Source organism: Agelaius phoeniceus, chromosome 12 (assembly GCF_051311805.1).
Source record: "Agelaius phoeniceus isolate bAgePho1 chromosome 12, bAgePho1.hap1, whole genome shotgun sequence".
NCBI classification, from domain to species: Eukaryota; Metazoa; Chordata; class Aves; order Passeriformes; family Icteridae; genus Agelaius; species Agelaius phoeniceus.
The window spans coordinates 14,322,150-14,347,407 of NC_135276.1; the positions used below are offsets into that span (position 1 = coordinate 14,322,150).

At 47.2% G+C, this 25,258-nt stretch overlaps 1 protein-coding gene across 5 annotated transcripts in view; it reads left to right on the plus strand.

Annotated features, from left to right (window-relative positions):
- The window catches only part of WDR59 (WD repeat domain 59), a 49,055-nt gene extending 24,356 nt beyond the window's left edge, over window positions 1-24,699 (plus strand). For 2 of the 5 annotated variants that reach the window (XM_054640529.2, XM_077185158.1), the window contains exons 14-27: window positions 663-827; window positions 1,608-1,703; window positions 3,118-3,274; window positions 4,554-4,623; window positions 4,893-5,046; window positions 8,621-8,677; window positions 14,550-14,683; window positions 16,083-16,164; window positions 18,004-18,116; window positions 19,128-19,275; window positions 19,362-19,434; window positions 20,462-20,588; window positions 21,010-21,152; window positions 23,028-24,699. In XM_054640529.2, the coding sequence (XP_054496504.1) occupies window positions 663-827; window positions 1,608-1,703; window positions 3,118-3,274; window positions 4,554-4,623; window positions 4,893-5,046; window positions 8,621-8,677; window positions 14,550-14,683; window positions 16,083-16,164; window positions 18,004-18,116; window positions 19,128-19,275; window positions 19,362-19,434; window positions 20,462-20,588; window positions 21,010-21,152; window positions 23,028-23,263 (1,755 nt within the window). In that variant the 3' untranslated portion in view covers window positions 23,264-24,699. Of the gene's footprint in view, window positions 1-662; window positions 828-1,607; window positions 1,704-3,117; window positions 3,275-4,553; window positions 4,624-4,892; window positions 5,047-8,620; window positions 8,678-14,375; window positions 14,684-16,082; window positions 16,165-18,003; window positions 18,117-19,127; window positions 19,276-19,361; window positions 19,435-20,461; window positions 20,589-21,009; window positions 21,153-23,027 lie in introns of those variants that run through there. The other 3 variants (XM_054640522.2, XR_013184061.1, XM_077185159.1) reach the window with 3 other exon arrangements.
- Window positions 24,700-25,258: the final 559 nt, after the last annotated feature.

Below are 25,258 nucleotides of genomic sequence, written 5' to 3' on the forward strand. Positions count from 1 at the left end.
TCCCAGACAGTGGTGTGAGAGAAATGTTTCAGCACAGTAAGTGCACTGGCTGATCTTGAAAAGGCTGGATGGTGTTTTGTTCTCTGCCTAGACTGCAGAGTGGAAGGTGACTTGTTCCATGCAGTTCATCTCATTTCAACTGGTTCTGAATCCCATCTGCTGAGATCTGTCCCTCAGTTTTGCCCCCTTTCTTGCACTCCAAACTCTCCTCTGTGCATGGAAGCTGACTGGAGGCACAGCCCTGGACTGGGCTGGGAGGCTCAAGGCAGCTGCCTGTCTCCTTTCCCCACCCCTGTGGTTTCACAGCTCATGGTGTGATCCTGATGTAGTTTGCTGCTGCCTGTTACTGCTGCACTGGGCCAGGAGCTCTCCATGGCCAAGTGAAGTGGGCTGGGGTGCAGTGGCTGTTGGGAGCAGAGCCCTTTTCTTGTGCTACCTGGGCTGGCCACAGTCTCTGGATGGTGGAATATCAGTCTGCTGGTGCAAGCTGAGCCTGTCCCCATCTGCCTGGGGCTTTTTGCCATTACTGTGTTCCCTGTCCTTGAGAACAGCATGACTTCATCTTATGTGCAGAGGAATCAGTCCCTCAGCATGAGTTGAAGCCACTGTAAGTGTAAAAGTCCTGGGAGATCTAACTAGAGACCAATTGCTTTTCCTCACAGATGGATGCAGTGAGTCGCAGCTGTACGGTGTCGGTGCACTGCGGCAACCACAGAGTCAGGATGCTGGTGATGTTCCCTGTCCAGTACCCCAATAATGCTGCACCATCCTTCCAGTTCATCAACCCAACCTCCATCACAGCTTCCATGAAGGCAAAGCTGCTGAAGGTGTGTAAGGAGTAGAGAGTGTCTTTATAAAGTACAAATGATGGATACTTGACGTCTGGATTTTCGAGATATAACTAAACATCAGACTTTGCTGAAGGCATACCACAGGTCTTGTTGAACTGGTAAATTGTGAAGCCCATAGGATGAGGTTTTTGTTGGTGCTGCAGCCCAGTGTTCGCCTTTTTCCACTCTTTCTTCATTGCTGCTGTGTTCCCATGTGATGTGTATTGCCTGAGGATCCCTAACATCCTTCATGCAGTTGCCCTCAACCCAATAATAGACAAAATGACCAGCTAAGCATCCACCTGCAGAGTGATACTATTTTTGAGCTAGGATGTTGCTTACTGCTCTACTACACAAGCTGCTTTAAAAATGAGGGGATTTTTTTACACAGGCCCTGCTAATGCAGACCAGGTGTTTGATCATCTGATGTAGCAAATACTATTGCTAATGAAATCTTTTCCCCAGCAACACATTGATGGATCAGTTTGGGTTTCTTCCTGAAAAAACCTGATCCAGTTTGCCACAAACTGGTATGAAACATATGGGCTGCAGTAATATTGAAGCCTAAGTCCTGGCTCAGTGTGCTATTAGGTGAACCTCAGTGCTCTGATCAAAGCACACAGCCATTCCTCAGAGCAGACAGGACACCATGGCTCCAGTGGACGTTAGGGGATGTCTGTGACCTGTTCTGGCACCTAAGCTGCTCTGCAGACAAAAAGGATGTGGGCATAGTGTGGAGGTAACCGTGAATAAAGCTGTGTCTTGTATGTATTCCAGATACTGAAAGACACCTCCCTGCAGAAAGTGAAGCGGAACCAGAGCTGCCTGGAGCCTTGCCTGCGTCAGCTGGTCTCCTGGCTGGAGTCTGTTGTGGTACGGAGAGTGCATGGGCTCTCTGCCCTAGTTTGTTGTCTTTTCCCATGTCCCACACTTCTGACTCTGCAGTGAGAGTCTGGCCTCGTTAGATGTGTAAATAGACCCCTGTGACTGGCCATTACATTTGTGTGAGCACTTGTGGTTAATGTTGAGGAGAGCTGGGTGGATGATTAGATGTGTTTTGTTTTCCACAAATGAGGCCCTGAAGGTTTGCTTTGGGGAACTCTGATATCCAGGTTACCAGGAGTGACTGGAGATTGGAGAATCTTAGTGGTGCATGGGAGCTTCCCAGCTCAGAATATATTTCACTGACTGCTAGGGCATGGTTATCATCTGTGAGAGAAGGTAAGAGGCCTCAGGTTGTTGATGGAGTCATTCTTGTCTGAAAGGCAGTGGCAGATGTCTTCACCTCCTCAGTTCAAAGTCAAAGGTCCTTCTAGTCCTATTCTAGGGTTTTTGTTTTCTTCCTTGAAAAAAACCCCAAACTGTGAAAATCTGTTTTTTTCTGCAGCCTTCTGCTGAGGTTTTGTAGGGATGATACTGCAGATAAATCCAAGTCACACTCTGCTCTTAGCTGTGAGATCTGTGATATCTACTCAGCATCCCAGTGTCAGGTATTAGGTCTTTGTGTGGGTGAAGTGTACTGGAGTGGGTGTTTTTAGCATTCAGGAAAAGATGGGAGAGTCTCCTCAGGTTTCTTTTCTGAGAGGTTTTGTTTATTCATCACAAATAAAGGGCTGGGGTGTTTTTTTCACATGTGAAGGCTTATTCTGCTTGGTTGCAGCAGTAATATTGTAAGAATGGGAACTTTCTCTGCTGTATGGAAATCTGATGACTCGAGGCACCACTGCTTTCAAAGAATTCCTTTAGACTGAAGTTGTAGTATTATTTATTAAATAAATGCAGAATTCTGCAGATTTCTGCCAAAATTCCTATGGATAGTCCTGAGGACCCCAGTAATTCACACCACCTGCCTTTCTCACTTGAAGACTCCCAGCCTGTGTTTGACACCCCACAGTTGTGTGGTACTCCCACTCAAGGAGATTTTGTGCATCATTGAGGTATCATGTTCAGCTCAACTAGCTGTCCTGCGAGTCATATCCAGAGTTTGAAGGTCAGATTTTCTGTATAGTTTCCTCTTGTTCCTCCCCAAGTTAAGCTCTGCATTTCAACATGGTTATGGTGGGAGACAAGTCTCTGGACAAGCAGCCAGAGAAGCTTTTTCCTCAAAGGCAAATGTGCCTGCAAGTGCCTCTGCAGCTGAAGCAGCAACTGTGCTCTGAGCTTGGTCTGCTCTGGCTCAAAGGATGAGCACCTCCTGTGAGGCTGCTTGGCACTGCCATGTCTGATCTCTGGCTGGATTTCTCTCCTGTGGCAGCAGGAGTGTGACCTTGGGTGCCTTCTGTTTCAGAACCAAGAGGACAGCACGTCCAGCAATCCCTACGCTCTGTCCAACTCCGTGACGCCCCCCTTGCCCACGTTTGCCCGGGTCTCCAATGCCTATGGCTCCTACCAGGACTCAAACATCCCATTTCCACGGACCTCTGGAGCCAGGTTCTGTGGTGCAGGTCAGCCCTGTCACTGATCCATTAAAACAGGTACCCAAGGAATGGTCCTTTTAGATGTCTCGGGGAGCACTTGCCTCTGAACAAGATGAGGTTTGGTCATTGCCATGCAAGGAGTAAGGAATGGTGTTAAAGTAGTGATACTGTGGTAAATTTAGAGGTGAGACTAGTTAGCAACTGCTTGCAGTTGGGGTTGCATGTAGGGCTTTAGGATTTGGAAACGCAGGGCTAGCTGAAGAGATAACCTTTGGCTTATGCATGCCAGAAGCATTGACAGATCTTTTTATAGAACACTGGGAATAGCTGTTTTCCTTGCCTAGTTCTCTGCTACGAGCATCACATTACTGGTGTATTCTGGCACTCTGTCTTCACAAAACTCCTGTGATTTAGGGTTGAATTTACCCCTTGCTGAAACCATATTCACATTACTAACCACTCTTTTCTCATTCTACACTCTTTCACTTGTCCAAAATAGCTTTCCCAAGGTCATTACGAAACTTCCCCTAAATGGGAGATGAGGTACAATCACATCCAGGTTTCCAGGAGAGTACATAGAGGGTAAAGTTCATTAAAAACCAGGTTAAGATCTGAGTAAGAGCTGTTAAGTTCCACTGAGCTGTTTCAGATGCACACATGCCTTCTCTGAACCTGACTGCATCCCAATGTTGAGCATGTTTTGAAAGCTGCTTTCCATACAGGCCTCCCGGAATTCCCAAGTAAAAGTAAAACAGAATAATATTGATTGAATAGGCCCAGTAAAGGCTGCTAAATCCTGAAATGCTTGCAAGAATAGGTGGCTGAAGACACTTGAGAGGCTACCAAATGGGATAAGGCTTGTGAGAGAATGTTTTGGAGTTGGTTTCAGATGTCTAGGGCTCTCCTGTTGAAGAAGAGAATTGTACAAGCTGCAATGGTTTCTCTGCATTGCCAAACATCACCTCACCTCTGGAGTAACAGTGTTTGGCAAGTTCTGGTGGAGTGTTAAACACAAGCATACATTTGCTCATTTTCTTTTCCTGTCTTTTCTCTAGCAGCTATAGGCCACTTGAAGTTATGCTTTTGAGAGAAACATCTCAAAACCCCCATGCTTTGTAGTGGGTTTGCAGGGAGTTGATTTGGGTTGAGAGAATGTCTGCTTTTAGTTTATAATTAGTAAGGGTAGTGGATAAGAACCAAGCCCCCTGCCTCTGATACACAGGGAAATCTGGTCATTTAATTTGAACCACCCCTGAGTAATCTCCTCCTTGTTGCACGATCTTGATGCCATGTCCTGTCCCTTCAGGGTACCTGGTGTATTTCACAAGACCCATGACCATGCACCGCGCCGTGTCCCCAATGGAGCCCACACCCAGGTGAGTGCCCTGTGTGGAGTTTGAGGTGTGCTGCTGTCATGGGCAGGAAAGCAGGTAAATACCAGGTCCTACATTGGAGCTTGTCCCCTCCAGTGTTAGCTGTGCCCTCTGTGCAGAGCACCTGGGCCCTTACACCACAGGATTACAGCAGACATTTCTTTCCAGACACTGGCACCATTGCTGGCAGCTTGGGTTGGTGGAGATGTCAGTGTGAGCTGCAGGGTGTTTTGGTGGGAAAAGGCCCTAGAAGTGTATTCCCTTCCTTCCAGGTCTCTGTCAGCTTTATCAGCCTACCACAGTGGCCTCATTACTCCAATGAAGATCCGCACGGAGACTCCGGGCAACCTGCGCTTGTACAGTGGGAGCCCAACACGCAGTGAGAAGGAGCAAGTCTCCATCAGCTCCTTCTACTACAAAGAAAGGGTAAGTACCACACCAAAACACTGCTCCCAACACTTCAGCCTTCATGATCTCTTTTCCTTTCATTTAGCATTGCTAGTAACAAGCTTTATATTCCTCTCAAAAAGACATCTTTTTACAGGCAGTTCTGTCAAATGGATTTATCTCCTATTAGTAACTTCTTTACCAATCCTCTCTAGCATTTGACCTGCTTATTTTGTTGTTTCTCTGTGTTGACCTTCTAGTTCCCTTCAGTGCATTTTACTGTCTCCCTTTGCATTATGTAGGGTTAAAATCTCACCCTTTAAGAAGCTGTAGTCTTCAGATAGGTACATGTAGGCAGCTCTTGTTGTTCTGGGTACTCCCTGATACATATAATTGCAAAGGGTTGTGACTCTCTGCAGCTTTCTGCCAACCTCTCCTGGACTATGGGATGTGGTTGGTTATTTCTATTTCAGGTGTCTCTTTCAGGGATACGTGCCCCCTTTTTTTTTTAACAAAAATAATTTCTACATTATTCTCTGAAGACCTTCCAATCCACATAATTCTGGTTTAGGTGAAGGTTTTGCTGTTGTTCCTGTTTACAAGGCTTTGGAGAAGAGTGGGATTGTTTCCTTCTGGGACATGGTAGATGAGGAAGACCTGTTGTAATTGTAGGGTGGCTGCAGGGTAGTTGTAAAGCAGCTGTGAGGGCCTGATGTGCCTGGAGCAGATGCTGTGAGAGCAGTAGGCCAGGTAGATTGTTAGAAACAAACTGTGCTTCAGCAGGGGGTGAAGTGGCTTGCAAAAATGCAGTAAGCTTCCACTGGGAGCCTCAGAATTTGGGGCATTGAGTAGTTTGTTCACTGTCCCTGCAGAGGACATGAATCTGTTGCAGCAGTGAAGAGCTTCCAGGTAACTCAGGGAAAGCCAAAAGCTGTCTGCACTCTGCTGGCAGAAGGGTTTGGGAGCTTGTGTCCCAGGAGCAGAGGAAGTCAAAGAACACCCATCCTTCCTGGGCACCAAGACAAGTCTTGTTTTTCTGGTGGTGCTGGGTGTGACAGCCTACCCTGTCTCTGGGACTGTGTCCTGCTTACATGATGTCATTACACCTCCCAGCTGTGGGGAGAGCCCCTGTCCCCAGTGCAAATTCTGCTTCCAGACAGACCCCAGAAGACTCTGAGTCCCCATCCTGGTTTTTTTTTCCCACACAAGCTTTTTTTTTTTTTTTTTTTGATGAAAAGAGAAAATGGTGCTGCCTGGAATTATAGAATAGAATTACAGCCTGTCCTGGTCTTTGTAGGAGAGTTTATTTAAAGAGCTACCTCTGTCCTCTGCAGCAGGCTTGTCCCCATACACAGCCTCTCTAAGATGACAGACAAGGCTAAAAATAACATGTGGAACCAGCTTGGTGCAATTTCATGTGACCTGTCTCCCCAGCCCTTGTATTGATGGCAACAAGATTTTTGTCACAGGGTAAAAGAATTGAAGAGAACAAAGCATGTGTGCAGCCATGTCTGCTGAAAGCCAAGGGAAATTCCTGTGTTCCCCTTGCCCTGCTGAGCTATCTCCTCGCATGCTGGAATAAATGTAAGAACCCTAGCAGGGAGCTGGTTCAAATGTTCTTGCAGATGAAATAACATTAAAAAAAACAAACCCAAAAAGCCTGTATCTCCCTTCAGCAAAGGTTTTCTGATTCTTCAGGAGTTGATGTCATGGCCTCTGTTAGATCAATGCTACATATTTTTGTTATTTCATTATGACAGTTTTAAAAAGCCCAGACTCTGAGTTTAGTTAACTCCTTGCTCTGAAGCTTGGATTTTATGTTCACATTAAATAAAAGTTGAAATTTTGTGCATCAAACTGTGATATCAGACAACCTCCTCCCCAAAATTGAATTTATCAGCCATAACCAAGTATTTAAACCCAGTGTAGCAACCACTGGCATCCACTACCATTAGCAAACAAATGGAATTTGCCCATTGCTAGACAGGAAAGATGTCGTGTTCCCATAAAGGCAGGGGAGCTGCTGATTTCCAGCAGAGAGCTCCTTAGTAAGCCAAAATGAAGCTAAATCTGGCACTGAGCCTTTCTGTGCTCATTTAAATATGTATATATATATATGTGCATACACACACATCTATATATATATCTTTCTCACTTCTTATTCACACATGCACACTTCTCATTTCTTCCTCCCTCTTTTTCACTCCTCAAAAAAACCCCACTGAAGAGCAGTAGTCAGCAGAAAGGAGGAGCTTTATCTGTACTGTGGCAATGCCATCAGTGTTTTGAACCTGAGTGTCTCTTAAAGAAGGTGACATGGAGTTCTTTCCCCCCCTGCAGTTAGAGGGTCCTGCCAGTGGGGACCTGGGGGCTGCTCAGCCTTGCTGTACCTGGGCATGGTGACAGGGGTGTCCTTATGCTTCCCATCAGGGAACTTGTGGGGGGACTGAGCTTAGTTTTGCTGCTTTTCCACTGTACTGAATTTCCTTCAACTAACCCTTTTCTCCTTCTCTGTGAGGCCTGCTGGAGGAACCTGTAGCACGTGGCTGCAGCCTTCTCCTCTCTTTTTCCATGGGGTCCTGCAGCCAGCCTTGGCTTCCTGGCTGTAGAGCTCTCCCAGCAGTGAGGTGCAAGGGGATGTAGAGGCTGAAGGCATGGTTGATGGTCCTGACTGTCTATCATCAACTGAAAACAAGTGCAAAATACATTGTACCTGACCCAAATAATCCCCTTTTATTGACTCCTAGAGATCTGTACACAAAACTTTTTTTCAAGTGAGTGTACACTAATGTGCTTTGAAAGATTCCATTTGCTGTTGCTGTAATACTGTGTGAGTACCTATTGCAATATCTTCAAGTTCCTAATGAAAGCCTCCTTTGGAGCTATTTGGCATAGTCAGTGAATTTGATTGCTCACTCAATCTGAATGAGTTTCTCAACCCATTATGACAATATCCACATGGCCCTGCCAAGTAGCAGTGTCTCTACATCCCTTCTAATATCCTGACATATGGTTTTTATTGTTTAAAATGAAAGTGAACAGTTACAGCAGGTTTCAATGAATGAAGTTCTGGAGGATGCTGGATGTTAAAGGGAATCTGAGTAAGCAGGGGTGTCTGTTTAGCTTCCTGCAGATATCTGTGCCATGGCACTGGACAGCTGTGCTAAAAATGATGCAGTTTACACTTAGCTGCCTTCCTCTTCAGGCAAGAGGATTAAAACTTTGGAGTTCAGGCATGTGGGGTGCTTGGGTGTTGTCCTCTGCTCAATTCATGGTATGAACAAGGTCACATGAAGCAGTTCAGTGCTTCTTGCAGTAGTACAACTCCATGTGGAAGATTTTATTCAGATTTGTGTTTGCCAAAGTCTTCCATAGAGGCTGGTGTTGGGCACAGCCACAGCAGCCCTTGCTCTGCCAGAGCCATAGGTAATGCTCTGTACAATTGTGTGAGGGTGAAAGTGGTTTGCAATGTTCACTGTGTACCAGAGCCATTGGGAACAGTATCTTTTACTCTGCTGGTTCAGGGCACGTTTCGTTTCAGTTTATTTACCTTTGTCTTTAACTTTCTTGGTGTCTCTCTTCCTCCTCCTGGGTATAATGTTTTCGCGTACAGATGTCTCCTCGCTCTGCCCGGCGCCGTTGGTCCATACAAGCAATTAACGACTTCCCGGTACTGTGTGCTGTGCTAATTCTGTCCTTGATATGACCCTGTCTTCTGCCCAAGGGCCCAAGAATAAAATGCCACCTGCCTGCCTTTGAGTAACCTGCACAGAGCTGGGGGACTGGCACTCCACGCAGGGCTAGGGCTTCACAAGAGCAGATGAACGTGTAAATGGGCAGGAGCAGACAGTAGTTTGCAAGGTGCAGTTACTGACCTACAGGATGCCTGTTTCACCTGGCCTTGTGGTCAGGAAAGGATGCCAAGGGATAATTTGAAGTGTAAGTAAAGATCAACCTCTAAGATACAGAGTGCACTGTAGAGGAGCTGAGTGATTATTATATGTCATCAACCAACTGATGAGACTGACATTAGAGCACCTAATTTCTGTAAAGACAAAGCCTTGCTGGAGAGGGAGGGAAGATACTTAAGAGCTGTGGAAGAAGCAAACTGGTTGAGTTTCTAACAATCTGTCATCTCATTAACATGAACTGCCACTTCTCAGTGCAATCCATCACACAGTCCTATTTCCTGGATCAAAAAATACAATTTCTTCTTAACTTGTGATCTTCTCCCAGCCCTTGGAGTTGCACCACTGCATTCATTCAGAGTGGTTGCACTTCAACCACCTGGCAGGTACTCCCTCCTCCTGGCACCTGCCCTGCCAAGTCTGCTTTGACAGTTGTTTTCTGATTGTCAGGTCCACGTGTCCCTCAGGCTCCAACATCATTCATGATATCATCTTCTTGATGATATCAGGATTGCTCAAGCTGTGCTGTACATGTGGGCAATTACTATTTCATCACTCATCTTCCAAGCATAGACGAAGCTCAGAAAATTCCATTTCAATTTAAAGATGATCTCTTTAAGTCTGTTTGTCTTAATGTCTGCATGAACAACTGTTTTTTCACAGCTGCTGTCCTTCATGCTATCTCTTCATAAGACAGCAGGGAATAAAATAGAATTCTGTAACACCTGATTTAACTTGGTATAATAGGATCAAGTTTTCCTAATTGCAAGAGTTCTAAGACTGTACTAGCAAATAATAGGTGAAAGAAACCAGAAGTAATTTACTTGACTCCATCAAGGCTTTTTGCAAAGAGCCTTGTGAGCAGCAGAGGCAAGAAATGAAGTTCTGTCTTGAATCAGGAGCAGACTGAAAGAAAGAAAATCAAGCAATGAACTTGCCATCTTGAGTGGTAAATTGCAGAGCACAAAGGCTATGGTTTAATTCCCTTACTACTGTCCTGGAAGGAAGAGCAAGTAGTGATGTGATTAAGTTACAATTTTCAGTAATGCATATTTAAAAGAGATACAGGGGTTAGTCCAAGCCTTGAAGGATTGATTGTATTTGTGGATAACCTTTGAAAGAGGCTAAACTGACTCTCTGAAGGGGGCAGCAGTGCCTAAGGTGAAGACACAGGCTTACACAAGGAGAGGCATAGGTTCCAATGCCTTCCTTCTGGTAGAAGAGCTCAGCACTGCTCAAGGTGTTTGAGGAAGCAAGAGTTTAGCAAGTTTACAAGAAGCAATAATTCCTCTTTCTAGCCTCCTCCTCTGAAGTGCCCATGCTTCAGGGCAGGTGCCAGCTATTGATTGATGGAAGCTATAAAGAAATATTCCTACTGTGGGGCACTTGATTCAGAAGGGCCTTGGATTTTTTTAGCACCTTTATGGCAGGTGCCTGATACCGTGGGAGATGCTGGAAATAGTAAATGTTGATTATTTTGAAGAGAAAATCCAGGCAGTGCTGCGTGAGCCACACGGGGGAGTTAATCTGTAGGCAGTTGTTCAGAATAAAGGAGCATAGCATTCTACAGGGAGGAAGCAATTTTTGCATTTTATTAAAAAATAAATATGAGAAACAGCTTGAACCTGACTTGAGCAGGTTTAACTATTTTGTACATGTCTTATTGCAGCTTAATCTCTTGGCATTGAGTCTGTTCTTTTCTGTTCACAACCTTTACCTTTGCCTTACTAACGCCAGTTGATACCACAAACCCTGAAATTTTGCATATGCTGATGTGAAACAGGCATTTTACATTTCAGGATCCTACTTAAAGCCCTGCCTGCCTCAGCAGGATCCAAAGGCACACACACCCAAGTGTTCAGCATCCTTTCCAAGCGGGCAGCATTTTGCAACTCCTGCTGCTGAGTATGCAGTGATGATGGTGGTTGCTACAAAGCAGTTGGTGGCTTATTCTTGGGCTATCTGTTTCTACATGTAACCCATTTACTGCCATCGTTATCACCTCAGATTGCAGCAAATTACAGCCTTGGGTATAGTAGTGCAGGTGCAGGCTGGCTTTTTTAGTCATTATCCAGTGCTGTTCCCTGCTGTCACCTCCAACCCATGATTGCCATAAATGCTCTGGTTTCTTTCCTTCTCGTGCTCTGAGGAACTGATGAGTCTTAATTTACTTATCACTGTAGCTATTTTCTTTGGTATCTTCCCCTCATTAAACTGAGGAGCAGCTGAGGTAGATGCAGTTCTCCTTGGCATGGATTCTAGGCTTCAGAAAGAGCTAGAAATGTTGTGGGCAGTGCAGAAGACCTGTGCCTTTGTCCTTCAGCTGCCAGCAGCTAGCTTGGTGCATGTTGATTCCTGCTTCAGCTCCAGCTATTATGTTCCCTGCTCCCCATCCTGACCTGTGCTCCAGCCCCTAGGAAGAGATGTGTTTTCTGCTCTACCCTAATCCCCCTGAGCCTTGGTGACACCTTTTGATTACACCATAGTGGGAGCTTCTCCTGGGAGAAGAGGTGAAACAGGAGGGAGGTGGACCTTGGCCAGATAAACCCAACCTAAAGCTTTCTTTGTCTCTGATAATCCCTGTTAAATGCACTCAAATGCCACCTGGTGGAGAACTACTCCTGTAATTAATACCAGCAATTACTGGGTTCAAAGCAGAACTTCTGCTGTCAGTGGTGATGAACTTTATCCCATCTGTGATGGTTCCCATACTTCTGATTGTGGGGTTTTTTTAACTCTTACTTGCTGTAGCTGAGATAAACCACACTTGCAAAAAACCCAGGCTTTTTTCATGGTGACTCTACATGTAGCTTTATGATTTTTTTCTGTTACAGCTTTAGGGGCTGGAAGTGGTGGGCATGGAAGTGTAGTACAGGCAGGGCCTGTGGCCATTGACTAATTCCATTCCTGGAGCTGCACCAGTAAAGAATTAGGGTTTCCTTTTTTGCCAGTAAACAAGCAGAGTTAAAAGGAAGAAAACAGGACAATTTTGGTTTGAGTCCAAGTTCTCAGGGGTTTCTGGTACATTTAGTGTTTCCATTTGTATGATGATATGCTAAAAGCAAGCAGTGGAAACCATTCATGAGAGCTCTTTTCTTTTTCATTCTCATCTTCATTTGTTGTCATTCTCCTCCAAAAAAAAAAAAAGACCCAATTGCCTGTGGAAAATTAAATGTGTTGTCCATGTTTGTAGTCTTGAAATGCCTATTGGGAGGCTTCTTCAGTCTGCTCTTGCAGGGGGCAGGAGCAGGTTGAATCTGTTCCAAAAGACTGGGCAGAGGGAGCTCTCCATCGACTGAGTCCTGGGGGCAGCTGGCTTACAAATGGCCAGAAGGTGGCAAGTTGCTCTCCAAATTACCTACCAAGCTCTAGAAACTCTTGTTGATAGCCCTGCAGAACGTGGGTCTGTGTCTGCAAGCCTGGGCTCAAACACCTGCTCAGACACAACACAAATAACAGCTTTTGCTGTGAGAAGCCTGGTAGCCCTTCCAGGGTAGTGCCTGAGCTCTTTCCTCCTGGTATGTCATTGTGCTGGGCTCCCAAGCTTCACTCATATATTGATTTTGGTAGCCTCAGCAGCTCCTCACTGCACCTGGGAGACAACATTTGCTGTCCTGAGAAAGAATGAGGCACTCAAGTGCCACTGTTACTTGGGAACCTTCTTGTAGTACAGCCCACATCCTTCAGCATGGGATTGGCAGCTAAACCTCTAGGTGTTATCAAAACAGGATTAGCTTGCCCAACATCAAGAGAGGCAGAGCTGATCCAGACTGTGCCTTGATTAGGAACTGATGGACTGAAGAGAGGTGGGTCTCTCACCTGACCCCATTCTAGCCACCTTGCACTGCACAGTGCTCTTTACCTTCAGGGGACAGATAAATACTGCAGGCAGATTCCTCTTGGATTAATTAGGATTTGAATAGATGTGGCAGAGAACTAGTCAGTCAGCTTTTCCAGAGCACTGGATGCTGACAGCCTTGTTTCTACCAGTGTTTCACCCCTCTGAATGTTGGGCACCATGCAAGCTCTGCTCCTCTTTACTCGGGGGTGGTGGAAGATCGGGGGAATGGTGATGCTTTGTAACATCAGCATCCCTGGAAAAACCTACCTTCACCTCCTTTGAGGCTGAAATGCCTTCTTCACTTCCTGTCAAGCTGCACCCTCTGATCCTCAGCTGTGCAGCGTTCAGAGAAGTTTCAGGAGCTCATCCTTTTTGCTTCTTGTGGCATGTGTTAGTAGTGTGCTCAAGCATGGCAAGACCTCCTCAGCACGCTGGCCTAAGCTTGGCCCAGGCAGGCAGTGGCATTTCTTAAGGTCATGAGTAATTTTTAAAGGACATTTTGTGTCTGATAAGCCTGCCCAGGTTCTCACAGGACTGCATGGTCATGGTCAAAAGCCATTTGGCACTCAGCCATCCCAGAGCTGGCCTCACACCCACAGTAAAGGTGATCCTGCTTGCAGATCCAAGTCCTGCCTTTCCCATATCCCAGTCTGCTCTTTAGGAGCACCAATGTGAGCCTGTGTAAGCTGTATTTGCCTTGCAGAACAATCAGCACAGGCTGCCTTGCTGGCCCCTTGAGAGAGGGGCTGTTGTGCTTTGATGAGATGTGTGGGAAGGCCCAGCATGAGTGTCCCAGGAGAGGCTCCCTAAGTCAGCATGACTGGGTTGGTCTGTCGGCTCCGTGTAGCAGTGAGGGAAGGCACCATAGGAGAGCAGCATTGCAAAGCTCTGGAACCCTGCCTAGCAGCCAGCACTTCCTTCAGTAGAGCTCCAGTGCCTTCTGCCTGTCGTGCTGCCACGATTCCTCTCATCCCTCCTCCTCACTCTCCTAGAGCAAGGAGCTGGAAGAGATCAGGATACCAGACAGATACTCTGGTGTTTCACACAGCCAAGGTGGCTTTATGCAGCTTGGCTTTAAGATGGCCTCTGTATCTGTTACAGGGAGTATTTGGGAATCTTGGCTTCTTGTTTCTGTTCCCTCCTGTTGGTTCCTCTCCTTTCTTCTCCCCCCTCTTATGTCCTGAGCCAGCTGTAAGTAGCTGTGAGCAAGGGATCCTTGCTAGGAAAACTTGGGCCCTGCTTTATCATCTGTGAGTTGTTTGTTGATAAAGCAGGAGGTGGGAGCCCTGTGCTGGCACTGAACAGGGCTGTTCTCACCCTGAGAGGGCAGACCTAGAGACAGTCTGGAGCTGTGGGCTTGCCCTGAGGCAAAGGGCGAGCAGCAGCTGCCTCCAGCATGTCTCTGTGCTGACGCTGGCTGGAGTCAGCAGTGGTTTATCTGCAAAGGGTTCCCAGAGAATGAGAATTGAATGGTCCTCCTGCCAAACTTGCCCAGGTTTGATTGGCATCCCGATGCTGATTTATTCTATTATTGGCTTTCACAGGGAAACTCACAAAATACTTTTTGAGTGAGTTTGACCTTGAGCTCGCTGCCTTGACCTGCTTTTCACTTCCTACAGATGGAGATGCTTGTTCTCCTGGGCATGTCATGGATGTTTTCCAGGGTAACACAGAGCCTTCTGAAAGGCAGGTTTGGGTGCTGCTTGCATTATTCCTGACCCTAGTGCTTTGTTCCCTGTCCCAAGCAGCCTGCTGCCCTCTTCCCCAGTAACACCTTGCCATTGGTTCTGCAGAAATCAAGGAGGTGGAAAAGCAAACGAGAGGGGACAGATGCCAACAACCGACCCATCAAAGCTGCTGGGAAAGTTATCATCCAAGATATTTCTTGTTTGCTGCCTGTCCACAAGCTGCTGGGAGAGCTCTACATGTGAGTACCTGTGGGCTTCATCCTTTTCCAAATGAAAGTAGCTGTCTTTGGCATTGCTGTGCTTTAATCCTGACATCAGTCAGCATGGATCTGTGAATGTTTCTCTACCTTCTTCTTCTGTTCTTGTCTCACTGCTTTTTTTGGTATCCCTCTGCCTGTGAGAGGGCACCTGTCTCCTGTAAATCTGAAAAGTGTGAGGGAAGAAATTTGTGATGAGATGTGGTCAGCAGAGTTTGAATCAGCATCATCACTGCAAATTTTACAGGTTGCGATTTTCACCTGCTAAAAAGAGAAATTATCAGTAGAAATACTTTTTCAAATCTCATGTTAAATGCACAGGCTTAAAAATCTCAGTAAATGGCTGTAAAACTATTAATAGCTTATAAAGCTTTTTAATTTCAGAAGTATTTAATGTGTTCCCACTTGGAGTCTTGGTTTTACATATCAGGTCTGTTGTGCAGGTTGTTCTGTGTTATTAGAAAGGATGGAGTTCTGTGGGCATTTTTGTGTTTTTGCTGGTTTTGGTGTTTTTTGGTTTTTTTAACAAAGGGCTTCCTTTTTCTAGACTTTGTAAATCACATGGTTACAAAACCTCTGTTCCTGATTTTTTTTTCTTAGCTTTGGTAATACTGGCTGGTCCTTAGCAGAATTTCCAATCTATGGACATTCAGGGAAGAAGCAGGTTTCCTTTATGAGGAAAGAAAGAGAGGGAAAAAAACCCTTCTTTCTCTCCCTTTCTATGTTATTAAAAAGAATATTCTTTACAAAACCTGTTGGACCTTTCTTCTTAGGACATCTTGTGTAAACAGCCTGACCCTTTTCCATGTACTGTAAAAATCTCAAGCAGTTGAAGTGTTGGGAAGATTTCTGATGACAGGCAGAAAAGCACACGTGGGCTTCCTCAGCCCACCCTGCCAGCCTGTCAAGGCTTCACACAGTGGGTGTGTTATCCCCCAGCCAGCCTGGTTCTTCCCAGTATGCCCCTGTCTCCCTCTGAGTCAGGCAGAGCAGACTGATGGATTGAATGGGAGCAGGACCATGTAGCCAATGGCACCAGCTTTTAGGGGACAAGAATGATTCTGGACTTCATGATACCTCAGCAGAAGTTTGGTCTGATATCCTCTTGGAAATGGTGTTGCTTAGAATCAATTCCAGCTAGTGTGGAGCTGGACTTGATGTGTGGTGTATTAGGAAAAATGAATATTGGTAGGAGGACGGCAGTGATCCCTGAATAACAGAGAAGGATGAGATGGCAACCTGGCCATGCAAAGAGGCTCATATTGACTGGGAGGTCTGGGCTGCCCACTGCTGCCAGAGCCATGTTCCCCCTTCCCCCCCTTCCTCCCCACCTTTGTAGGTAATGTGCCAATCAGAGCTGAGTTACCTCCTTTCTTTTCAGACTGAATGTGAATAACATCCAGGAGACTTGCCAGAAGAATGCAGCCTCAGCCTTGGCCGTGGGCCGGAGGGATCTCGTGCAGGTATGCCATGGAACCCGACCTCTTCCTCAGCATGCTGTGCCACCCTCCAATGGCTTGTGCTGTCACCAGCACCCAAAGGCCACTGGGGTTCAGCAGCTCTGTCAGGGACTCCCTGGGTGGTGAACCTGGCCTGTGGAAAGGCCACCAAGTTGGTCCCTACCTCTCTAACTCTGGGCATTGAGAGATTCCTTCCCAGGGCTGCACACAGATTCTTTTATGCCCTTTGCCATACTGAGTGAAACACATTTTTCAGGAAATTCCTGTAGGCAAAGTGAGGAATGCAGCCTGCTTTTGAGTCATCAAATGGAGTAACTGTGCACAGAGTTGCCTAGCTGCTGTCAGCATTTTGATCCGTAATTTTTTTCGTACTTATGTAATTGTTCCCATTGTTTGGCATTCTGGATGCTAACTTCAGCTATCTTCTCCCAAGAGAGCCTGGGCCCAGGGGCCCCAAAATGGGGCTGGCTATTTGCCTTCAGCTGAAAATAGGAGAAAAATGGCTGTTGTGGCCCATGCTTTTCCCTGTGATTAGCCCATTGCAACAGGCAGAACATTTGGCAGGACATGGAAGCACCTGAAAGAGATGGGAGTTGGCAGTGCCACGGGAGCTGTGCACATCTCCTCAGCATTTGGCTCTTCCTGGAGCTGGATAGGCAACATGCACAGGCCTACCTGATCTAAGCAGAAGCTGACTCAGGCTGTTGTCTTGCTTCTTGGTGGGTTCTGCAACACCAGCAGAGAGAAAGTAGGTCTAGTTCCCCTTTGTCTGTTCTTCTCTTGCTGTCTGGTTTGTCCACATTGGACCAGAGTTTGGGTGGAGTAACTTCAGCAAGATTCTCTGAGATAACTCTGTTTCTTGCTTGGTTTTCCCTGTCCCATGTAACTCCAGCCTGTAGTGCAGCTCACAGCAGACATACAGGCTTGACTTGCAACTCACAGGTTTGATGTGCTCTGTAGCAGTGTAGGAAGTGCCATCTTTCCTGTTTGCTTTCTGTGCACTCTCTTACTCAGCCCAGTCCTTGTTTCGGTTTCTCTTCTGTTGCTCTCTGATTTCACAGTGAGCAGCTTTGGGACTGCTTTTTCTGGCTGTTTGTTCTTTGTACTTGGTGCATTTGGTTTTTCTTTATTGTCCACGTTGTCAGTTCTCTGACTTCTGCTGTCTTTTTGGCACCATGCTCTTTTTCCTTTCCTGCTTTATTTTTCATACTAAACCAGGAGCTTTCCTTTCCCTGGAATATTCTAACTGTCCCATTTGTAAAGGCACAGCAGAAAAAAAAATAGTCTTAGATCAGTGGTATAGAGACTGACAAGATGGAACTGTTTTCAAAGTAGAGGATGATAAATGAAGGAGAAATTTCATGTGAAGTGGTTAATCTTCTGAAACAGAAAAAGCAAACTGTCCTGTCTGTGCCAGGCTGCATTAGGAGAATAGCACTCAGTGATACCACTAATGAAAGAGTACTTCTCATGCAAATAATGATTTACCAGTAAACTTTCTGCCACCAGACATCTCTGAACCCAAGAACTGTATTAAATCTAAACCTTTTTGAGGCTAGTGACTATAAAATGCACTAATAGACTATAGACTGTTCTGCTTTTGCATTTAACCCAAACACAAAGCGAGTGGGACAGGGAAAGCTTTGGTTTTGTGTTATTCTCTGCATTAATCGTGACACAGAGACCGAAACTGTTCCCTGCTGTCAGGGGGAAAAAAAAAAAACCAAACAGACAAGCTCCATTATTATCTGTCTGTCTGTGTGTGAATTTGTGCACACCTATGCCCTGGGAGTGTGGTTAATCCTAATTGTAGCTTTGCTGCTTTTCCTTCCTGTCTGCCAGGTTTGGTCACTGGCCATGGTAGCCACTGATCTCTGTCTTGGACCGAAGTCTGACCCAGATTTAGAGATACCTTGGGCACAACATCCATTTGGACGTCAATTACTGGAGTCCTTGTACGTGTCTGAATGCTGGGGAGGGGTTGGGGAATGGTTGCTGAAGCAGAGCCCTCCATAACTATCTATGTGTAAGGGTTCATTTCAGGTTTGGGGTAGTGCCACAGCATGGACTTTTTCCTGTCTCAAGCCTGTGATGCATCACAAAGGGAAACTCCAAATGTGTTTCTGGCATACAGGAGAGCTCTTGACCTTCCACCTATCACTCAGGTCTTTCTTGGCCAGCATTGAGCAATGGCCAGACACAGGTGGAGCTCTGCTTTCCATGCCCACAATGCTTGACTTGGAGATTCGGGTTTCCTGCTCCCCACTAAATGAGCCTGTTGGTGCAGCACTTTTTTTTCACCTTCTGTTTTCCTGTTTGCTTTATTGGGAAGTGTTCCAGTGGCCACAAAGCCAAGTGTTAGCTACAAATGTTTTCCATGTGAATCTGCTCAGGAGTTACATAATCCATGACTGATATTATTTGTTGATCCATGCTATTTGGAAGTGCAGGATTTGTGTGCTGTGCTTTCCATGCCATTGCTTGGCTGAGCTCTCTCCTGCTGCGTGGCAGCAGTGGGAGCACAGCACAGGTTGTTGTTCTTTATCACTCTCAGCCTTCAGAGCAAACTGGAAACTTCTAGAAAGCCTGCAGCAGCCTTTTGCCTTGTGATTCAGGTGCAGGACGCTTGCACCCAGAGGCCTTTGTAAAAAAGATGTTGTGGCTGGGAGTGAGTCTAATGGCTCCAGCACTGCAGCAGAGCCCAAGTACTGCTGAATTCCCAGAGCTCCCATCTTTCTCCCACCAGTTAGGGTGTGAGCGTTTTCAGAAGCAGAACTTGGCTCCTCAAAGGTGTGACAGAAAAGCCAACCCAGTCCCCAGTCCCTCAGTGCACATGTCTCCTGTGGGCAGTCATGACACCCAAACCCGTGTGTGCAACAGGCTTGCAATTGGCTGCCCTGGAGTCTCAATGGTTTTGCTACTGAATTCTGCCCAGTCTCACACTCACTGTCTTTTTCATTTCCCAGGCTGGCTCATTACTCACAGCTCCACGATGTCCAGACCCTGGCCATGCTCTGCAGTGTGTTTGAAGCCCAGTCCAGGCTCCAGGGGTGCCCCAACTCTTGTGTCCCCTTTCCTCAGCGTGCCTCCAACCTGGCCTCCCACAGCCGATACGTACGGTCACCATTTCATTCCCATTTGATATCTTTGAACATCTCTCACATAGATTACATGATTTATTCTCCTTTCCCCCTCAACAGCCCAGCTTTACTTCCTCTGGCTCCTGTTCCAGCATGTCAGATCCTGGAATTGGCACTGGAGGCTGGAGCATAGGTATGAGACCTGGCTAGTCAATAAAGGAATCTCTCACCCTTCCAGCCAAGGTTTTAGATGGCTCCTGTGGTGGGGAAAAGAGGGAGTTAGTACTGGCTGTGACTGCAGATGTGCTCTGCCAGAGCAGCTCTGTGGGGCTTGGCCAGGATGGTGTGACTCCATGGCTGGAAGTGAGCAGGACTTGCAGTATCTGTGTCAAGGCTCCTGCAGTCCTGCACCTTCTGACTTCAGTAGATACTTCATTCAATGAGTATCAAAAATGGCCCCAAAATGTCATCAGCTGGCTAATTCCACAGCATTTGGAGTAAAAGCAGTGCTGGGCTTTCTTCTCTCACTGGAAGAAATGCAGCAGTTGGAAAGACTGGGTTCTCGGTGCTCTGAATATCCACAGAGGTTTTTCAGTGTGACAAAGGGGGCTGTGGTGTCAGAGTGGAAACTTTTGGCAGATTCCTAGTGATACACACGGCCTGGGGCAGCATCAGCCCTGTTAACACCACAGCTGTAACTTTTCAGTGTGGTATCAAGGCATGGGGAAGAGGAGAGGATGGGGGTTAGGGAAGTGGAGAATCTTTTGTAGCAGTTATTAGCAGTCATCTCCCTGCCCCCAGGGCTGTACCTTGCATGCAGAGGCCCCTTTACGTAACAGCAGTCCTGGTGATGAGAGTCCTCCCTGTCTAGGAAAGAGGAACCCACGTCCGCCCAGGAAACTGTTCCCAAGCAAACTCCATGGGATTGATTGCCTGGTTACCTTTTGTCTAAAGCTGAAGGCAAAAGGGATTCCTCCACAGCAGATTTCTCTGCCTGGTGATGCCCATTAAGTCCTTTCACTGGAAGTGTAGTAGAAGCACTTGGCAAGCAGAGGCTGGCACGAAGTTCTTGGAGGCGGGGCAGTGTTTACTGGAACGCAGAGGGTGGTAGGACAGAGATAGGACTGAAACACGGGGGTGCAAACCTGTGGTCTTTCATGTCCCTTCCTGATTGCAGTTTGGAGGGGGGAGATGCACTCACAGCCTCTTGGTGTTTGCAGCAAACAAAGACACAGAGCAGACCTCCACTCCCTGGTGCGAGTCTTCTCCGGATGACTTCCGCTATGGAAACCTAACATATCCTGATCCTCGGGAGAGGGAGAAGGACCAGCATGAGAAAAACAAAAGGTAGGTTATCACATGCCTTGTGGGTACTCAGAGATGCCCTACTTGTGTCTCAGTCATGTGGAGCTCCATGGCCAGGTCTCTTGGTGCTGTGCAGTACCACACCTGCCCATAGACCTTGTCATTCACACAATTACTTGAAGAAGCTTCGTCCTGCAGATCAGTGCTGCTGGGATTACACATGATGCATCCCTAAGAGGCCATGGTGGGGGTCCCAAAGGACAGTCCACCCATGGAGTGTGCACCCTGGAGTGTAGAACAAATCAAGGCCAGAGCAGTTTGTGTTCAGCGATATTTCAGCAACCCGTGGGAAGTGCCCTGCTGCATTTCCAGCAATGTGAGCTGGTTGCGTAGCCATTGCAGGAAAGAGGATTGCAACCCAAGTCTGAGAGTCAACCAGTTACAGGCCTGTTTGTTCCTCTAGGCTGCTGGATCCTGCCAACACTCAGCAATTTGATGACTTTAAGAAGTGCTATGGAGAAATCCTTTATCGCTGGGGCCTGCGAGAGAAGCGGGCTGAGGTTCTGAAGTTTGTCTCATGTCCTCCTGATCCCCACAAGGGAATTGGTGAGTGTCTGGTCCAGTTGTTCAGGCAGAGCCACAGCTCTGCCTGGGGAGCTTAGGAACGTGCAATCTGCACGGCAGGATGTGTCATGAATGGAATGGACAAAGTTTATCAGAGATCCACCCAAGCGAGTCACAAGGGTTTAAAGTGGCTATATAGGTGTAATTGAACCTTGGTACAAATTGTTCCACAGAATTAATGATGGCAAACCAATTATTTAATATGAATAAAATATGAAGGGTTTATTTAAATTGATGAATATAATGATAATCATTTGACTAAAAAGACCTTAATCAGAGTTATTTACCACACAGTATAGAAAATGAAAACTAGAAATACAATGCACTGGTTATTAAATAAATAATATCAAAGTTAGCTTAAAAATTATCAGATAGACATTGATGTCCATCCATAGCAATGACCATGGGCAAATCTCTCTCACTCAGCTTTGAGGAGTGACATTGAGGGGTGTCCCCACCCAAGGTAAGGATCTTCACACACACCTAAGGGAGGTGTCTTAAAATTTTTCACCATTTAAAAATGGAACTGGTCTTTATGGTATGGAGTGATTGACTGTCAGTCACACAATTTTAGATAAAATGTTGTCCTGCCTGCTCAACAGAACGTGCTTTGTTTTTGAGTAAGACGCTATCAGCTCTATGGTTTCTTCTTCTGTAAACATCTGCCTCTCCCTTCCCTGCCAGGGTTTTCACATCCCTGTTGATGCCAGCATTTGCCTTACCTATCCATGCGATGGGTATAATTTGGGGTAGTGTGATCAAGCTGGTTTCAGCATTCTTCAACGCTAAGAACAGCAGCCCACCCCCCCTCCTGCTCAATCCATCAATGATAGCTTGCAAGTAAGGCAGAATCCAAGCTGTTTTATTCCTGCTTAGGCAGAGCATCCTGCTACATGGATGAAGTGTCCATTGGTTACTGAAATGTCGCAGCAAATGTGGCATTTAACCTCTGACAGAGGCCAGCTCTGCCAGTAAATGGGTTTGACTTCTTCACAGTTCTGGGTGGAGGTGAGGATTGCAGGTGTTGGTTCAAGGGCTTTGTAGGCTGTAATATCTCTCCAGGAAAGCTGAAAAATTCACATACTGCCATGCCAGCAATGCTCAGCTCTGTGCTGATGAATGACCTTTATTCCCTCTGAGATGCCCTGTCTTCATCTCTGATCCTGGGCCAAAGTGTCCTTCTGTTAAAATTGCAAGATCTCTAACTAGGTGAGCTAGCCAGCAAATAGGTAAAGAGAACTTTCCTCCCAAAATACTTTCAGCAGCATAGATGCCCAGGTTAAGGACAGCTACCAAATTGTCTTCTTCACAGACCTATAAAAACAGATGTGCTTCACCTGGGGGGAGAAAAACAGGTGAAGGATGCCAGAGAAACAGCAGTAGTCTCGCTTTGACACCCGAGACAACTTCTGGGGAGTAATTGGAGTGAAAACAGGTGACTTAATCCACTGCCTTTGCTCCTCCATGGCTGAGAGTCTGATGCAGGAGCATCAGGCGGGACTCTCTGATGAGAAATGGAGGCTGTTCTTGCTTGCTTAGTGACACTTCATAGTGCTAAGAGGTGGATGAGACCAGCAGGAAGCCTTCATGAGTCAGTGTCTCCAAGGCTTGAAATCCACCTCACATTTCCAGCAGACAGCTGTAGCCATCAGGGGAATTGGTGGGCCAGTCAGTGCCTCAGTGCTCCAGTTGCACATTCCTTTAATCGCATGTGGAGAACAAACCAAGATCTCTGAACACCCTCCCATCCTGGTGGAGCTTTGAGGCAGTGTGAGGGGCTGTTTGCAGGATTGTTTGTCTGCGATTCCAGCACTGACTGTCCCCCTCTGTGTATGTGTGTGTGTGTTCCCCTGGCAGAGTTTGGCGTGTACTGCAGCCACTGCCGCAGCGAGGTGCGCGGCACCCAGTGCGCCGTCTGCAAGGGCTTCACCTTCCAGTGCGCCATCTGCCACGTGGCCGTGCGCGGCTCCTCCAACTTCTGCCTCACCTGCGGCCACGGCGGCCACACCAGCCACATGATGGAGTGGTTCCGCACCCAGGAGGTCTGTCCCACGGGCTGTGGGTGCCACTGCCTGCTCGAGAGCACCTTCTGAGCACTGGGGACAGCGGGCACTGATTGAATATTTAATTCCCAAGCCATGCTGAGTCAGCTCTGCTCTGCTCCGCTCTCTCTGGAGGAGGTCGCCGCAAGGAGCTGGAGCAGGACGTCCTGGCGGTGTGCTGTGGTGATGTTTACAAGTGCTTCCATTACTCCTATGCTTCCCAGGTTGCTTTCTGACCAATTTGACCAAATTCCCTGTGTCCATTGCTGGCAATGGATGCCAGACCAGAAAAATTGCTCTCTCCTGCAGAAGGGTGTATGAATATTCCTTAGTTTGGGATGAAGAGGTTTTTGAAAGCTCCCCTGGAAGGGGCCCACCTGGCAGAGCCAAACTCACTTCAGCAATGTAGAGTCTTTTCCAGGTACCTCCTTACATGGGCTCAAACTGAGCAAAACAATTGTTTTACACAAAGCAGAAATAATTCTCAAGCAGCAGTAACCTCTGAAGGTGAGTTGTAAGTGGCGCTTGAAGAGGAAATAGTCCATGGAACTGTGCTCAGAGTTTCCCTGGAAGCAGCAGGGTCCTTACTTTGAATGGCTGTTTACATCGTTTAGATTTCCCCACAAAGCAAGGAAAGGAAATGGCATTTTTCAGGATTACATCTTAAATAATTTCTGCTCACTAGTCGGTACCTGTGAAAAGCCCAGATAAGCACCCAAGGTCCCTGGGATTAGTTGCTTCCAGCAGTTTTAGTACTGTTAGGCTTTAAAGTGTCTCCATCTCCTGCTCTGACCAGGTGATAAAATGCACTTTAATTTGTCCCTGTCTTAGTGGTGATACTTCCTGGTCACTGGGAAAGGCATCTGCCTTTTGAGTTTGGGATCCACACTGTCTTTTAGATGTGGTGTTTTAGAAAGCCTTTGCTCCTTCACTGAGAGCACACAAAGAGGACACTTACTCAATACAGCTCCTTTTGGCTGTTTCCAAGCTCTATGGGGAAAATTAGAGTTAATTTGAGATTTGCTGCTGCTGGAGTGATGAGGCTCTTCAACAGGGAGGCAGCAGTTTCTAGGGAAAAAGGGGGTTTGGAAGAATGGTGGAATCCATGGAGGCAATAGGTTTAACTGTGGAGCATAACTGGGGAATGTACTGATGGATCTGTCTGTTTGGGGCTGTGCCTGCAAGCTACTCCCAGTGCAGGGATGCTGCTGTGCAGTGTGTGCACACCTGGAATGTGCAGCCTGTGCCTCTCCAGGGCTGGCTTCAGCCTGAGCTTTGGATTTGGGTTAATGTGTGCCAGGGATGAGCCAGCTGGAGCTACCCCTACCTGTACTGGCACCAATCCCTTCTCCCACGCTTGCCTGCTGAGTGGGGCCACGTGCCATTGCCCTTCCCAACCCCTGTGCTAGCTCAGGCAGTGGGATCCTGCTGTGGAAAAAACAGATTATGTATCTTAACCAATTAAAACATTAAAATTATTTTTTTAAGTGCTGTTCTGATAGAATGTGGTGTTGCTCTGATGGCTCTCTCTCTGGGGGGAGCCCCCAGCAGCTCTCCCTCCCAGTGGGTGGTGAGTGTTGCACCCATGGCTCTCTCCCTGCGCCCCAAAGCAGGGGCTCGGTAGTAGCAGAGCCCCCAAAGATCTGTCCCCCAGCGCTGGCAGGGACGATGTGCTGGCACCTGCCACACCAGCCTGGGAACTGCCCGCGGTTGTGAGGCTCCTCTTGGGAAAGCGAAGCCGGGCGGCGTCTGAGCTGCGGGCAAGCCCAAGCCCACGTGCTGCAGTTTGGGGAGGCCCTGGGCAGCGTCTGCCCCCCGGGAAAGCGGGCGGGGGCACCGGGGTCCTGCCGGCGCCGCCGCAGCCCCGGGGCCGGGGCGCTCCTGGCCCGGAGCTGCTGGGGAGCGCTCCCGCCCTCCGCCTCCCTCCGTGACAGCCACTCAGCTGGGAAGCATTCTCATTTCCATGCTCGAGTGCTCCTGGAGCTTGGAAGGGAAAGGAGATTTGTTATTTAAAGGTGACGGACCGACAAATCGTGGTATTTAGTG